General features: G+C 42.4%; 1 protein-coding gene across 4 annotated transcripts in view; it reads left to right on the top strand.

The window, feature by feature from the left end:
• rtn3 (reticulon 3) overlaps window positions 1-16,883 on the top strand; it is a 37,944-nt gene that overhangs the window by 11,989 nt on the left and 9,072 nt on the right. For 2 of the 4 annotated variants that reach the window (XM_034224807.1, XM_034224806.1), the window contains 2 exons: window positions 12,225-12,432; window positions 14,034-14,172. In XM_034224807.1, coding sequence (XP_034080698.1) covers window positions 12,225-12,432; window positions 14,034-14,172 — 347 coding nt within the window. Of the gene's footprint in view, window positions 1-1,801; window positions 5,156-12,224; window positions 12,433-14,033; window positions 14,173-16,883 lie in introns of all 4 variants that reach the window. The other 2 variants (XM_034224805.1, XM_034224804.1) reach the window with 2 other exon arrangements.

Below are 16,883 nucleotides of genomic sequence, written 5' to 3' on the forward strand. Positions count from 1 at the left end.
TGGCATCATGGCAGGTGACATGAGAGATCATTGGTGTTTGAACAACCATTTGACTGTTGGAATAGTTGCTTAGAACATCTTTGAATGTCTTTGGAAACATCCAGGTTACTTAGTGGCCACATGGCTGGGGAAGGGGGCCCTGCCATCACAGAAACGTCTCTTCAGCTGTTTGGCTGAGGAAATGATGGTGTTTGGATGACCTGATTAACTGCACTGTGACGGCAATATTGCCTAGCTTTTGGCATTTTATAATTTCGGTATCCGATCCTTACATAATTTTGAGGATCTTATAATACATAGTTTACAATTACTGATTAGGTAGCTTGTCACTGAGCACAGTGAATGCATCTCTGTTTGTGATTGAGACATTTTTTAGATTAGTCCTTTGCCTAATGGCCGTTTTTTTCTACATTAAACTGTATTAAAGTTTTCCATCATTAGTAATATGGTTGTTTGCTAGGTCAATCCTTTTTCGCTAATATTTGAAAACAGCATGGAGATCTGTAGGCAGGTTTTGAAGAAGGACCATTTCTTAGTAAGTTAACTGGTAGTCAGCACATTTTTCAAACTGAAACTTGAACACAGACTATATCCATGGTTTTAAGACCCCACCTGACTTAACCTAACGGCGTGTGCCTGATTTCAGAACTTCAATTGACTGGTTTGATTCAAAACGGATTGTAGTGTACCAGGCTAGTACAACAAATGTACTACGCTTGGTCTCCTTCCCTCTTCCCACTGCTTATTTTCTATCTAATAGGCATATTTACACACATAATTGGCACAGAAATAAACTAACTTGAAGTAAGCCCAAAGCTTTATGAAACAAAAAAAACATTAAATATTCATTTCCAATCTGTCAGATGAGGTATTTAACATTGCAGCAGTGCTGCCCACCCTTGTTTTAAGTGGAAAGAGAAATAGTTTTAAAGCGCATTATAAGTCACATGGTTTTGCATTATAAAAGGAACATGTTGATTATGCAGAAACATTCACCTTTTACGAAGATGATTCTAAAGGAATTCTAATACATCCTAAAGTAATAAAAGGCCTTGGGGTGTAGGTGCAACTTTTATCCTTCTGATCTTTCGTCTGGTTTTTTTAGATGCCCTTTTTATATCTCAATCATGTTTGTTACTTGTGTAACAAACATGGTGTTCTGTGGTGAAGGTGAAAATGATGTTGGCTGTTTGTTTTTTAAAGTTGCCCTTTCTTCTTTGTAACATTAGCAGTAGTAGCCTAAGTGAGTTTACCTTGAAAAAAGAAATAGCATTTCACATGACCAATATGTAATCCCACAAATGTGTGGTGTAAATCCCAGCTCAGATTATAGGAGTCTAGAGTTAAGTAGTTCATACCAATTCTGTTTTAGTCAAATCTATTTTTGAAAACAAATATTAATAAAATGTTGTAATTGTTTAATTTAATCATATAAAACATTACAAAATGTATTTAATGACTGCAATTGTTAAGGAATTCATATACATCAATCACCATATCCACTCATGAAGAGATTAGTGTTTTTTTCTTTTTCTTTTGCTGTTTATCTGATCATTCAGATCATTTAAGTTGCCATACAGACCGGATTGCTTTATTGCAACTTTGAAGTACAAAAGCAGCATGCAGAACATAAAAATCCCATCCATTATATGAATTTCCATGATGCAATGCATGAATGCTTGGGCTGCAACATCAAGGCCTCGCTGAATAATATTAGAAGTGCATGAAAGTTTAGTGTGGTGTGATATATGACCCCCCCTCCTTTTCTTCTTCGTTGTTCGCTTTTTGCATGCCGATGCAGACAAAAGAGTGGCCCTGGGCTCCGACAAGCCCTGCGAAGGTGTCGCGACATCCCTTCGTTTTCCTTCTCAGCATGGCTCATTCACCCCGAGTAATTACGGGAGTGAACCAGGGCCGCCAGATGGACAACCAGACTCACCGATAAAGACCTCTCCCGTTTCGGAGCGAATAAAGGCACTTGAAGCTCTGGCTGCCAAAAAGAAGGAACCAGATTTTAGAAGTGATGGTGGTTTTTCTCACTTCAGAGACCGCAACCATGAGAAACCTCCCACTGAGACCAACAAATCTCCCTCAGAGGTGCACAAATTCTCCACTGAGACCTCCAAATTCTCCACTGAGACACCCAGATCTCCCACTGAGACACCCAGATCTCCCACTGAGACACCCAGATCTCCCACTGAGACCAACAAATCTCCCTCAGAGGTGCACAAATTCTCCACTGAGACCTCCAAATTCTTTACTGAAAATCCAAACTTCTCAACTGAGACACCCAGATCTCCCACTGAGACACCCAGATCTCCCACTGAGACACCCAGATCTCCCACTGAGACACCCAGATCTCCCACTGAGACACCCAGATCTCCCAATGAGACACCCAGATCTCCCACTGAGACACCCAGATCTCCCACTGAGACACCCAGATCTCCCACTGAGACACCCAGATCTCCCAATGAGACACCCAGATCTCCCAATGAGACACCCAGATCTCCCACTGAGACACCCAGATCTCCCACTGAGACACCCAGATCTCCCACTGAGACACCCAGATCTCCCAATGAGACACCCAGATCTCCCACTGAGACACCCAGATCTCCCACTGAGACACCCAGATCTCCCAATGAGACACCCAGATCTCCCACTGAGACACCCAGATCTCCCACTGAGACCCAAAAAGCTCCAACTGAGGTGCACAAATTCTCCACTAAGACCTCCACATTTTTCACTGAAACACCAACATTCTCCAGTGAGACCCCCAAATCTCCCAATGAGACCAACACATCTTCCACTGGGACCCCAAAATCACCATTTGAGACCCCTCAATTTCCCACTGAGACTTCAAAGCCTCTCACTGAAAGAACTACGCCAACTGTCCAGAAAAGAGGAGGATCTACTGATCAAGAGTCACCGGAATCTCCCTTTGAAGTGCTTGGAGATTTAAGACAAGTGAATGAATTTGAAGAAACAGAAGAGTGGATGAAGTCTCATTTACCTCCTGTGCCAGACTATGCTGCTGTAGATCTAACTAAAACCACCCTGACTTCAGACAGTGTGACGTCGAAGGCAAAGAAAGAAACTGACATAGTTATAGCCGATGCTCCTGCTCCCTTTGCTGGAGTCCCTGATGCGTTCATGGATTCTCCTGCTGAAGCTTCAAAGCTGAAGAATGATTCTAGTGATGCACAGAAGCAGTCATGTGTTGAGGAGGAGTCTGAATTTGATCTAAGCTATTTGCCAACAGCCTACATGTGGGATCAACAGGAAAAATCAGGTGCCCAGGCTCCATCAAAACTTGATTCAGGCCCAGTTCCACCTGCACCTCCTGCAGGCTTTGACTCCCAGTCTCCTCATGTCCCTCCACCAGTTGGCATGGATGCTAAAAATAATGTTTTGGATGACAAGAAGAACATATGGACCGGAGATCTTGAGCGCCCAGAGGCAAGTGAAGCCGACAGCTCAGGAGATTCAGACGACACAGTCATTGAAGATGGTGTCTCTGTTCCTGCTACTGTTCCTCCTTCATCTTCTCCTCAAGCAGTTTCAAATGATCCTAGCCCTGCTGCAGCAGCCCCGAATCTTCCCACTGATGAAAAGGAGATTCCACCAAAGTCGGAGAGGAAGCTAATGCAGGTGCCAACAATAAATGTCATAGAGACTGACGAGCCAAATTACAGTGATGAGGAGATGGAAATGGAAATGGAGCTTGAAGTGGAAGAAGATGAGGACTATGAGGCTGTAAGAGAACAAGCTAGAGAGGCTCCAAAGACCCCAGAGCCAGAGGATAGTAAACATGAACCACCCAAAACACGGCCCTTAGAAACCGAAATCATGGAAGGCTACTCACCCCCGTCCTCACCTGTGGACTCTGATGCTGAATACTCTCCTAAACACAACATAATCAAACCTCTTCCTGAAACAGTACATCATGAGTCTGCATCAAAACCTGAGGCCCAAACCAATCAAGCTCAAACTGAAAAATCACAGGCCACTTCCAATAAAGAAAATGATGAAGACCCTTTCAAAGTCACAAAGGAAGAAGTGGACTTCCCAGACAATGATGATGAGTGGTCAGATGAACCACAATATATCATGGTCAAACCTTGCAAGACTGATGTTGCTTTCATAGAAACATCCTACAACCAATCCAAGGTGGATGAAAAGAGCAACACTGCTGGAAAAGAGGCTCATATGGAAATGGCTTCACTATCTAAAACCAGCTTCATGCAAGATGATATATATGACCGACAATCATTTGATTACGATTATGACGCATCCTCTACCTTGGATGATATTGATGAAAAAGAGTTGAGTGCTAAAGAACGCTTTCTTTCGGATCCTTCTCAAATCAACAATGAACCACTGAATGCAAGCAGTCCAATTCTGGATAATTTCACTTCAGTGAATGATGATGAAGCCTTCCCCAAGCTAGTCGATCAGCAATGTCAAAGAGAATATCCCCAAGATCCATATTCCTCTTTCCAAAGTGAGACACTTAGCAGGATGAATGAGCAGGATTTCAATAAAAAAATGACCACTGACATTGTTACAGATAACATAGAACATAGCAACTGCCTCCCAGCACAGAAGATTGGATCAAAGCTCCAGCAGGACACTAAAGCAGGTCAACAGGCTCCTGAAATGACAAGCAATCCAGAAAGCAATGACTCAGACAGCTCAGTTTCTGAGCCTACAGATAGCTTTGTTGAGTTCATGCGAGAGTGCCTGAAATCAAGACAGGATGAAGCACAACAGGACGACACGCCCAAAAATGTACCTTCTGAGGACAAGTTCTGCAAAGCTGGTTTGCGTCCTAATCAGTCCCCTCCGACCATGGTGATGGATCTTGAACAAGAACAGCTAACTATCACTGCTCTTAAGGAGCTGGGCAGCAGTCAAGAAGAGGAAGAGGATGTGGCGTCTCTACAGTCAAAGGTTCCGGACCATGGCAAAGCTAACCCCAATGCTGCATCTATTCAGCAGTCTTCCTTTTCCGCCGTTCCTAATCCTTCATGTTCCCAAAGCAACAGTGTGTTTGACAGCACATATTCCAAAGAGGTAGAAGCCATCGACGAATGGGTGGCTGAAGCCTATCATCTTGCTGAGCATGTCGTGACAGCAATACTAACCCACTTATCAGGTAACACCTCTTCTTATGGGCGATAGGCCTGCTGACCTCACACAGTCCCCTCAACAAGACCCCTTTCCTCACTTGCACCTTGAACTGCCTGTTCATTCTAAAAATAATTATTGTTTTTATATTTTGTATACATGTAGGAACATGCTTTATACAACAAAAACACTCAAATTGCCAACACAACTCTTTCGTTCCTTCTGTATTGAAAATGTAAGGCACTTTAACAGTTCTAAGTCAAATTTAGCCTGCACACAGTAATGCTTAGTTGTAACTACTCGTCTCCTGTCAGCGTTCCTGTCACTAAATACCGCCCCTCAATACGACATTGAATATCCACTAGAGGTTCAGGTTAGAAGATTCTAAGATGAGCAGCACACTGTCTTCTCCTCACAGTACTGTATTTCTAATTCATTTTACTTATCGGCAAACATACAAAAACAGGGGAAGCCTGGCTTCCCTTGGCCTCCAGGAGAAAACGCCACTGAGTTCAAGGGATAATTCTCACCCACCTCTTGCTCTTGCCCTGCACTTGTATGTGCCAGTTGAGCTGGTTCTTCCACCAGCTCAACTCTGTCCCTCATCATGAACGCAGGAGGCTGGCTGTATATCTGAACTCGCGCCCTCATCATTCTCTTCATCATCTTGCACTTGTTCTAAGCTGCTGATGATCGTGCTTGTAGCAGCGCTGCTGCCAAAAAGGTCTGTCAATTTGCGACATGTATATGCTTCACCTGCGAGTGACTTCACCTTTTTTCTCTTGCCTTCTCGGCCCCACCTTTTTCTTTTCTTTGATTTTTATCCATGTGTTTTCATTCTCCCTGTCTGCCGCGGCGTCTAATCCCTTCTCTTCGTGTGGCCAGTCTTTTTTCTTCTTCGTGTGTGATTATTTGAAAGATAAGAACCACACAACTGCATTAGCGGCAGCTGTCGGCCGTCAGCGCTTAAACAATCTTTTTTTTAAAGGGCCGGCCGGCCGTCAACGGCCCTTGACGACCGGCCGTTCTGTGGTTCTCCAGATTCTACAGATGGCCAGTCCGCCCCTGTATATATATCCATTAGGGGTGTAACGGTTCACAAACATTTCGGTTCGGTACGAACCTCGGTTTTTAGGTCACAGTTCGGTTCGGTACGTTTTCGGTACAGCAGAAAAAATTATCACAAAACATAAAATATTTTTTGTTTTTTTAAAATTATTATTAAACTGTGAATAATGTATTCAATCAAATAAATACAAAATAAAATAAACATTAAGGTGCAGCATTTCGATGAACTGAAATAATCTGTATTTGAACTGTACTGTACTAGTACCTAAGCAGCCAGTTTGACATTAGGCGCATTCACACTGCGGTACTTTTCCCACAAAGGTTCATGTGAACTTAGTTCATGTGAACTCTTTTATCGCGTTCACACCAAAAAGAGCCGGTACTAAAATTAGTTCATGAGAACCTTTTTACCCCCACGAAAGTCCCTGCTAGAGAGCAGAGAGCTGCTAGAGAGCAGGGACTTTCGTACGGCTCTCTTGTGAGAAAAGAGCTATATTTCTGATTGGCTGGGCGGATTGCAAACCACGCCCCGTAAAACTTCCAAAAAGTTTTGTGAAGCCGCCATTTTATTATCCTCGCATTAGCATTATTAGCATTAGCATTAGCCCAGCGCAGAAACGCAGAGAGACTAACTTATGGCAACACAAAATAAAACATGGGAGCGGTGGAGATGAGGAGGTGTCGGCGTTCTGGCGATTTTACTCGGAAGGCTTCAGTAGAAGCTGCTGGGAGTCCCAGCAGCTTCTACTGAAGCCAGTCCCCAACTCCGGGGACTTCCGGCCGGGGACTTTGGGCGGCAGTATACGCCGTGAAGTGGTTTGCGGCCTGCCAGTAAACCCAAAGCAGAAGAAGAACAAGTGACGTCAGCGGCTTCATTTGCCTAATCCACCCCCAGGGACTTTTTCCAGTGTGAACGCGATCTGTACTTAGTTCATGAGAACTAAAGAGTTCACATGAACTAAGTTCACATGAACCTTTGTGGGAAAAGTACCGCAGTGTGAATGCGCCTATTAGGACTTGCTTGTCATTGTATTTTCATGTTTTTTTAAAGAAAGATGAACTTGTCCACATTGCTTGCCGAAAGGGCAGATCTGCTGGCACTAACAATGTCTCCTGCTGTGGAGAACACCCTCTCTAGGGACAGAGGTAGCAGATACAGCCAGGTAGCGCTTTGCTAACATGGCAACATAAGGATATTTGGCGTTTGTAATAGCTTTGGCTCGGTCTGAACTCTTTGCGAGTGGTGGAGGCTTAAATGCTAGCGGGAGTTGGGTTTGCACTTCAGTCTTTTTTCTTTTGGTACCGGTGATATTCACGTTCGGGTGATGCCTTTTCAAGAGTGTGCAAGTTTGATGTATTGCCAGCCGCGTAACCAATTTTAGTTGAACAATGCCGACAAACAGCTTTGGTTTGGTCCACCAGTCTTTGTCCGTCATCCTTGTTCGTAACTGCGCTACCAAAATGTTCCCAAACCGGAGACTTCAATGAAGATGGAGGATTTTCGAGCTCAACTTTATCTGCGTTCGCCATTTCGACAGTTCCTCAAATTACTGACTACATTTGAACGCATCCCTCTGACCAGCTCTCATAGTATGCCTCTCGTCCAATTAAATGACTTGCTCGCTCTGTGACGCGTTGAACCCAATGTGAGCAAATTACTCTGAATGCTGCGACGCAGAACCTGAGATTACTTCCAAAAAGTTGTTCACGTTCTCAATTGTTTACGTTTAACGTTATATTCGTTCGGTACACTTCGGTACACACGTGTACCGAACCGAAGGGCCCGTACCGAATGATTTCGGTACGTGTACCGTTACACCCCTAATATGCATCTATAGAACTACAGTACAGAAAACCCTTTGTCCTAAAGGTCATTCAGGTTTATTTTACTTTAATCTAAAACTGTAGAGACTGCAGTTGTCACAGAGATTATAGTATCCAAACCACAATATAGTGGACACTAAGGCTGCACATGGTCTGGTGATCCCCTCTCCATCTGATCTTTTGACCCTCTCGTCCCCTTTGTCCTTTACAGCTTGGCAGTGGTCCATTGACAGAGAGTCGGTGAGGTTTAAATATGGTGCCCTGGTGTTGGCTTGCAAGAACCTTGAACATCACGGGGTACAGTCAATTCCCAGTGTCGGGTTTCTGTCCTAATGCGACTTACCAAAGCACACTTGGTGAACACTGACAGGATGAAAAGGACATGGTACAAAAAAAACAGTTATGAAAAATGATCTCAAATAAAAGTGGTGCATAATTCGTACTTGGTTGTTAAGCATAATGCCATCTTGGGTTAAAAGGTCCATGTAAGGCATTTTTGTCCTCTCGTGTCCAATCCTCCTCTCTTCAATCCAGCCACCCTTTTTCTCAAAAACGATGTCTGAGATTTAACCAACCTATCACCATGTATCACAGATTACTGTGATGGTTCTTACTTTGTTAAAAGTTGACCAGTCACCAAACCAAGGTCAAAGCACTGGTGGGTTATTTTAGAGAGCAACAGCAGCCACTTATGCAGTACCCCCCTTCTCTGCAAACATGATCTTTATTCCACACACATATGCTCAGAGGCTGGTATGCAGACAGTAATCCTAACACATTCAGTAGGGTGTCTACATGTGTTGAATATCTTAACCTAGAGTTGGCACACTAGAGAACAGAGTGCTGGTGCTCTAGCAACCAGAAACTAAGAGGACACTGTGCAGAAGGGCCATAACAGTTCAGCTCATTTTAAGTCTGTGCATTGCTTTTTGTAGATTTTCAGCAGTGCACATAATGTAAAGATTCTCTAATTGTGGTATTAATGACTTGGTGTTGAAAAAGAAGCACTGTTCTGTAGAGAAGCCTGTGTTGGTGAATCCTCCCCCTCCAGCCATGAGCTATTTTAGTGTTTCTCTGCAATGCTGCTCCACAACTTGTCTTATTAGGCAGGGTGAGTTTGTTTTAGGTAGGTGTGCCTGTTGTCATGAAGATATGCTAGACATTTTCTGCATTGCCAATGCATGCAAGCATTAGCCTCCAAGATTTAGTTTAAAGCAAGCATTCCATTAGTGGTCACATTTGTGTTAATCCTCAGTGTGAAGATTTGTAGAATGGAGGAAAGGCACATGTAAATATTTGACTTAAACCTGTAGCGGTGTTTATTTGATTCCACACTAAGCTCTCTGACATGATCATGTAGGGTTATTATCTTGTTTTTAGTCAGAAGTGATAACGTCAGTCGGGAAATGAATTGGGGTCACATTAGAAATAGAGCAAGTTTTGAACAGGCTTAATTGCCTGTTACTTAAAATAATCGTATTGCAGAAGCCATTAGAACAGTTAGTGTATTACGCTGCTCATAATGTAGCATGGCTTGCCATCACTTGTTGGTTTTACCTGCCCAAACTCTCATTCATTTATTCTCAGTCAAAAATCTAAGATGACTCAATAATAATAATAATAATAATAATGTTACTAGGCAGGTACTTGGATAATATTTGGTCAACGTGACATGTTTATAGGGTATATTAGTTCTGAATGTTCACTGATAAGATTAGGTATATAATATTATTTGCCCAGTTATCTACTACTGCACCCACAGAATAGAAGATGCTTTAGATTTAGATGGCGGTGTTGTTTTATGCAGTCACATAAAACCTTAGCTGTGTACACAATGGATTACAATATTTTTTGCAGAACATCCAGTGCCCTTTAGGTAAAAGTGTGCCAATGGTCTCAAGAGATGCAGTGTGCTTACCTGCATAAGCAAAGCATACTGCAGTTCTCTAAAATGACAACCAGTATGGTTTGCATACCCATACAAATAATTCCTAAATGTGTAGAGACCTTTTTTGATACTTTTATATGTTTGAACCGTTACCTGTAATGCCAGTAAATGTATTTTGGGTTGGTCCAGCCTGTTTCCACTCAGGTTAGTGGTAAGGTGTGTGCAGCTTTAAGAGATCACAGTGAAAGCAGGCCACTGCACCTCGGCAGCCACTGGGACTCAGCAAAGTAGAGCCAGGGCGAGAGACGTGGAGACAGGGAGAGAGGGAGATAATGAGGGCCGTCGAGCTCCGGCTGCCTCCCTGTGGGTGCCAGCAGCAAAGCATGCTGGGAGAACACGCTCCCCCCTGCAGTGCAGGGTGAGAAAGCCCCACTCATTGTTGCTGTTCGATAAAGTCTTCAGGGAAGTCAGCATTGTTTCCCACTTGATCAACGTGTAGTTACATTTCTTTTCAAATCTGTTGTCCCTGAATGTTGTCAACCTGCTGACTTGATAGAGCACATTTCTGTTGTAATGGATTAGGTTTAAACACGGTCTCATTGCAGGCTCAACAGACACAATGAGGAACAATAGAGCTGTCTCTGTTCCTGTGTGAGCCGCACAGCAGTGCTGCTGCTTTCCCTCAGATCCTTGTAAACAGGTTTAACTCTTCATACGCTGAGCATTGTTGTGTTTCTTTCATTTTCTAAGAGTCCAACATGCCATGTGGTTGTTTTAAATGTCATGCAAAAGAAACATCTGATTCAGACATCTTTATATCAAATACCTGAAATGTGTTGGTTTAAAACCCCTTCAGATCAACCATTTAGTTTTCAAGGGGGAACTTTATATGATCAGTTGAACATTTATCAGCCCATTTAACTGTCATCATTCTGTTTTGGGTTGGTTATTGTCATATATAGTAGTGTGTCAAAAGAGTGGCTCAGCTGGATGAATGATCAAACAAATACTCTATCACACTACAAAAAGTGAAGAAACTAAATTAATTTGGTCATAATCACTAAATTGGTGGTGTTGAAAGAAGACGTAGTGACTACTCGCAGTACTAGTTAGATTATAGTATCTGATCATTACACAGGAGCCGGCAATTAGCTAACTCTAGCCAGTGTTGATATAGCACTCCAAGCTAGATCTGTCATTAACTAGACAATGAGATACCAGTTTATTCAAGACTAATATTTGTATTATCGACTGACTGCAAACCATGTCTCTCTTCTGGCGTCGTTTATTTGATTTCATAGCTTTTCTTTGTTGGGCTGTCCAGGCCTCTACCATTTAAGGTCAGATTAGGCAAGTCTGCACTTGGGCAGCATTGGCATGCATCAGAGCAACATTTAAGCAGCCCACAATCTTTTTTTTAGACTTAACTTTTTCTGGGAATAGGATTTGCAGACAGCACCGTTATACCGACATTAGAATGGTATTTTTGAAACATGTATTTTCTGTGAGACAGTACCAACTCTGCTTTAAAATCCCAGCCCAAAGTCGGGATCATGGACATCTGAAGGAATTAGAATTCCCTCTGGTCAGTCAGCCTGTTGAGGCCTAACCTACAAATATGTGATCTAAGCTCTCCAAAAACACTTTTTTGGATAACAATAAAAACCCCAACATTTACATTTAATACATTTGTGACTGTAATTGGATTTGGTGTCCTGACAGTGAGATGTGTCACTTTTCTGTAATGTGTGTGTGAAGGTTCTGCTTAACGTGTGTTCCCATTAAACTAGCTGGAGCACTGGAGCCTGAACTGTCCCTGAGGCATAAGCCACGTGGTTTCTCCCCCCACTTACTAAAGGCTTTTTTAAATGCACTCCTTTTTTTTTCCACACGCAGAGGGAAGGCGTGGCTGAGAGTGCCAACCCATTCCAGCATTACGTAACCACCTTGTATAGAGGCTATCCCTTCTGCATGCACGACCTCACAGGAAATGCATACAAACACAAAGGGAGCACTTTGTCAGTTACCCTCCACTGCCAAATAAGTTTTACGGTGCTTATTCATGTTTTATTGGGCCAGAGTTTTCCTTGAGGCCTGGCTACGATACATACATTTTCCTAATAAAGCAAACCGTTTTAGATAGTTTAGTCCCCTTCAATGCCTTAAACAAAAACAAATTCCCACCTACAGGCCAGGGCCTTTTTCTACCTCATCTACAAGACAACAGGATTTCATTTTGTACTGTTTCTTTTATTGTAGGCCTTTTCTGAGCATACCAATATCAGACTAACCCCTGCCTCTGACCTCCTCTCTGCAGTGAAGGATCTGATCCACTGGCGAGACCCCAAGAAGTCGGGCGTGGCGTTCGGGCTGTCCCTGCTGATGCTGCTGTCGCTGGCAGCCTTCAGCGTCATCAGTGTGGCGTCCTACCTGCTCCTGGCCCTGCTCTGCGTCACCATCACCTTCCGCATCTACAAGTCTGTGGTGCAGGCCGTGCAGAAGTCCAGCGACGGACACCCCTTCAAGTGAGACTCAATCCTCTTAATTCAATTCTACTTTAACGTTTCTTCTACCTGGGAGATTCCATTGACCCGGGAGTGATACTGCCAAAATTAAATTAGCGCATTGTTAAATGATCAAAGTATAGAGGGTTTCTTTAATGCAGCTCCTGGTTCAGAGCATGGGTGACCCAATCACCTGATGATTACAACATCTGTCAAGTACTGTTCTATCTATAATTAGGTCTATTATTAGAGTTTTTCTTTTTTTGTATTGGAAAACTTTGTTAGAAAAGCTAGTTCATATGGCATCACCATAGAAACAAGATAAAGAGAAACTGTGATTTCAATTTACATTGATTTATTTAGAAATAGTTTTATTCCTTCTTAATGTGACAACACAAGAAAACTTAACATTTATGGTATAATGAAAGAATCCAACGTCTCAGAATGTGAGAGGTTAGGCATGGCAGCGCCTGATGTAACCTCGGCTTATTTATAGAAACACTTTTATGATGGAGCCATAGCCCAGGCATCATAATGTTCAGAGCACGACTCCTCTTTGATGTCACTACACTATACATAGAACTCATTTTAGATTTGAAACCAAATCATTCAGTAAAGGAGAACTTGTTAATGTTGTACTAGTGTGAAAATAGATCAGTTCTGCCATGGAGCAGCTGGAACACGGCTATTTCCCTCTGTAGTAATGAGACGTGGCTGATAGCTGTGACTATTGGTCTTGGTTCACCCACTGCTGCTCGCATTCTCCAAGCAGAATCCAGCAAATCATTCAGCACTCTCTGTAGTGTAACCCATCGTGTTAACCATAGATTCTCTGGAATTCAGCTAAAGCATTCCCATTAAAAGCAAACTAATAATATATTTGTGTTTCAAATGCTGGAAGTGTTTTGATCTGGACTATAATGGCTCACATGGTAAATGTAACTCTGTTTACAATCTTGTTTACACAGTTCTTTATACCTTGCTTTTTTCACAATTTATGATTGAAAAGTCTCCCAGAAATGTGTGTGTCCTATGAGTTGTTCTCAGTTCAAATTGTCTGCGCAGAGTTTTATTGACGTAACTTAAAAGCGCCTGCAAAAGGGTGGAAGAAGATCCATTTTGTTTTTTAAATGAATTTACAATATCCACTGCGGTTTACTTGAGCAGGACAGAAAACAGGTCTTTTACTAAATATGTTTATAATATGCTCTACTTGTACAACAGGGTATATTCAACTCTTCTGTAAAAGAAGCAGATTTGAAATAAAGACCAACACATCTGCAGATCAGCTAATACATACCCAACAGTGAAACATTGTGTAGTTCTCATGTCTTCAGCCTCTCCAGTTTCAAAATGTAATGCCTGACTTCTAAACAGTATGGACTGGGAAACGAGTTTAGGGAGTAGGAAATGTCTCGATTTAACCAAGTAATCATTAAGCCATTGGTCTTGATGAAAAGCCCTATAAGGCTTTTGTTTATGCTACTTAAAAAACAGAACCCCCTATTAGTTTCCTCCTCAAAGCTTTCCACCACGGGCTAGTTATGTTTCCCTGCAGCACTTTCCGCCCGGATACTTAGCCTCATTTCGGCTCTCCGTCCCCTCCTCTTCCCTCTCTGCAGAACACTGATAGATAAGGATGTCAGCATCCCCCCTGAGACCTTCCGCAAGCACGTGGACGCCAGTCTGTCCTACATCAACCGAGCCCTGAAGCAGATGAGCCGCCTCTTCCTGGTCGAGGACCTCGTGGACTCCCTAAAGGTGAGCGCTCCGACCCTCAGCTTTTATCCACTGTCATCATTTTGTTTTCATCATTAGGCCTTTAATGGGATCAAACCCCACTCTGTCCCATGAAGACTCCAGGGAACAGCCTTTTTATAGCTCCAATTGGTACTTTCATCAGTCAAATCATAGGCATAATCTGATCTATATCTTTCAAATAAACCCAATTAGCTATGCTTATTTAGTTTGATACATCTGTAGAGAAAAGAACCAAAACAGATGGCTTGCAACACTACAACTTAAAACGGGTCACATCGTTCATCCAGCCGCCATGAGAGTGATCTGTTTCACTGTGATCTATAAATGTGCCTCTAAAAGTAGCCCATCACCTGGGAAAACGTTTTTTATCAGAGATGTTATGTCATTGCAATTAGAATCCTCAGTTTGATAGACAAAAAGGTCAAACTGCTAAATTATTAAAGGGGCCCGATTGTGCTTTTTGGGGTTTTCCTGTAGGCTGTTATGTAGGTTTTTGTGCAAAGTGTTCCCTCTATTGGACTACTTTTTTACTTCTGCGATATAATGGCATCAGTACATAACACTCACGTTTCTATTGGCCAGTGCTCCAACACATTGTACTAAGGGGCGGGACATCTCTAAGAAGTTAACCAATCACAACAGAGGTGGCTAGCTAACCAATCGGAGCAGACTGGGCTCTGGTTTCAGACAGAGGGTGAAAAGAGGTGCTGCAGCACAGGCGGTATGAGAACAATAAAGAGCTTTGTGAACATTAAAGCATGGAGACATGTAGAGACGCTACATACTGATATACACCTGAACATCAGCAGGAGAGGACTCTTTAAAGTATAGACACTACATACTGATATACACCTGAACATCAGCAGGAGAGGACTCTTTAAAGTATAGACACTACATACTGATATACACCTGAACATCAGCAGGAGAGGACTCTTTAAAGTAGAGACACTACATACTGATATACACCTGAACATCAGCAGGAGAGGACTCTTTAAAGTATAGACACTACATACTGATATACACCTGAACATCAGCAGGAGAGGACTCTTTAAAGTAGAGACACTACATACTGATATACACCTGAACATCAGGCAGGAGAGGACTCTTAAAGTAGAGACACTATATACTGATATACACCTGAACATCAGCGGGAGAGGACTCTTTAAAGTAGAGACACTACATGCTGATATACACCTGAACATCAGCAGGAGAGGACTCTTTAAAGTAGAGACGCTACATACTGATATACACCTGAACATCAGCAGGAGAGGACTCTTTAAAGTATAGACACTACATACTGATATACACCTGAACATCAGCAGGAGAGGACTCTTTAAAGTAGAGACACTACATACTGATATACACCTGAACATCAGCAGGAGAGGACTCTTTAAAGTAGAGACGCTACATACCTGATATACACCTGAACATCAGCAGGAGAGGACTCTTTAAAGTATAGACACTACATACTGATATACACCTGAACATCAGCAGGAGAGGACTCTTTAAAGTAGAGACACTACATACTGATATACACCTGAACATCAGCAGGAGAGGACTCTTTAAAGTAGAGACACTACATACTGATATACACCTGAACATCAGCAGGAGAGGACTCTTTAAAGAAGAGACACTACATACTGATATACACCTGAACATCAGCAGGAGAGAACTCTTTAAAGTAGAGACACTACATACTGATATACACCTGAACATCAGCAGGAGAGGACTCTTTAAAGTAGAGACACTACATACTAATATACACCTGAACATCAGCAGGAGAGGACTCTTTAAAGTAGAGACACTACATACTGATATACACCTGAACATCAGCAGGAGAGGACTCTTTAAAGTAGAGACACTACATACTAATATACACCTGAACATCAGCAGGAGAGGACTCTTTAAAGTAGAGACACTACATACTGATATACACCTGAACATCAGCAGGAGAGGACTCTTTAAAGTAGAGACTCTACATACTGATATACACCTGAACATCAGCAGGAGAGGACTCTTTAAAGTAGAGACACTACATACTAATATACACCTGAACATCAGCAGGAGAGGACTCTTTAAAGTAGAGACACTACATACTGATATACACCTGAACATCAGCAGGAGAGGACTCTTTAAAGTAGAGACTCTACATACTGATATACACCTGAACATCAGCAGGAGAGGACTCTTTAAAGTAGAGACACTACATACTGATATACACCTGAACATCAGCAAGAGAGCACTCTTTAAAGTAGAGACACTACATACTGATATACACCTGAACATCAGCAGGAGAGGACTCTTTAAAGTAGAGACACTACATACTGATATACACTTGAACATCAGCAGGAGAGGACTCTTTAAAGTAGAGACACTACATACTGATATACACCTGAACATCAGCAGGAGAGGACTCTTTAAAGTAGAGACACTACATACTGATATACACCTGAACATCAGCAGGAGAGGACTCTTTAAAGTAGAGACACTACATACTGATATACACCTGAACATCAGCAGGAGAGGACTCTTTAAAGTAGAGACACTACATACTGATATACACCTGGACATCAGCAGGAGAGGACTCTTTAAAGTAGAGATACTACATACTGATATACACCTGAACATCAGCAGGAGAGGACTCTTTAAAGTAGAGACACTACATACTGATATACACTTGAACATCAGCAGGAGAGGACTCTTTAAAGTAG

This window comes from Gymnodraco acuticeps, unplaced genomic scaffold (assembly GCF_902827175.1).
Source record: "Gymnodraco acuticeps unplaced genomic scaffold, fGymAcu1.1, whole genome shotgun sequence".
NCBI lineage: Eukaryota > Metazoa > Chordata > Actinopteri > Perciformes > Bathydraconidae > Gymnodraco > Gymnodraco acuticeps.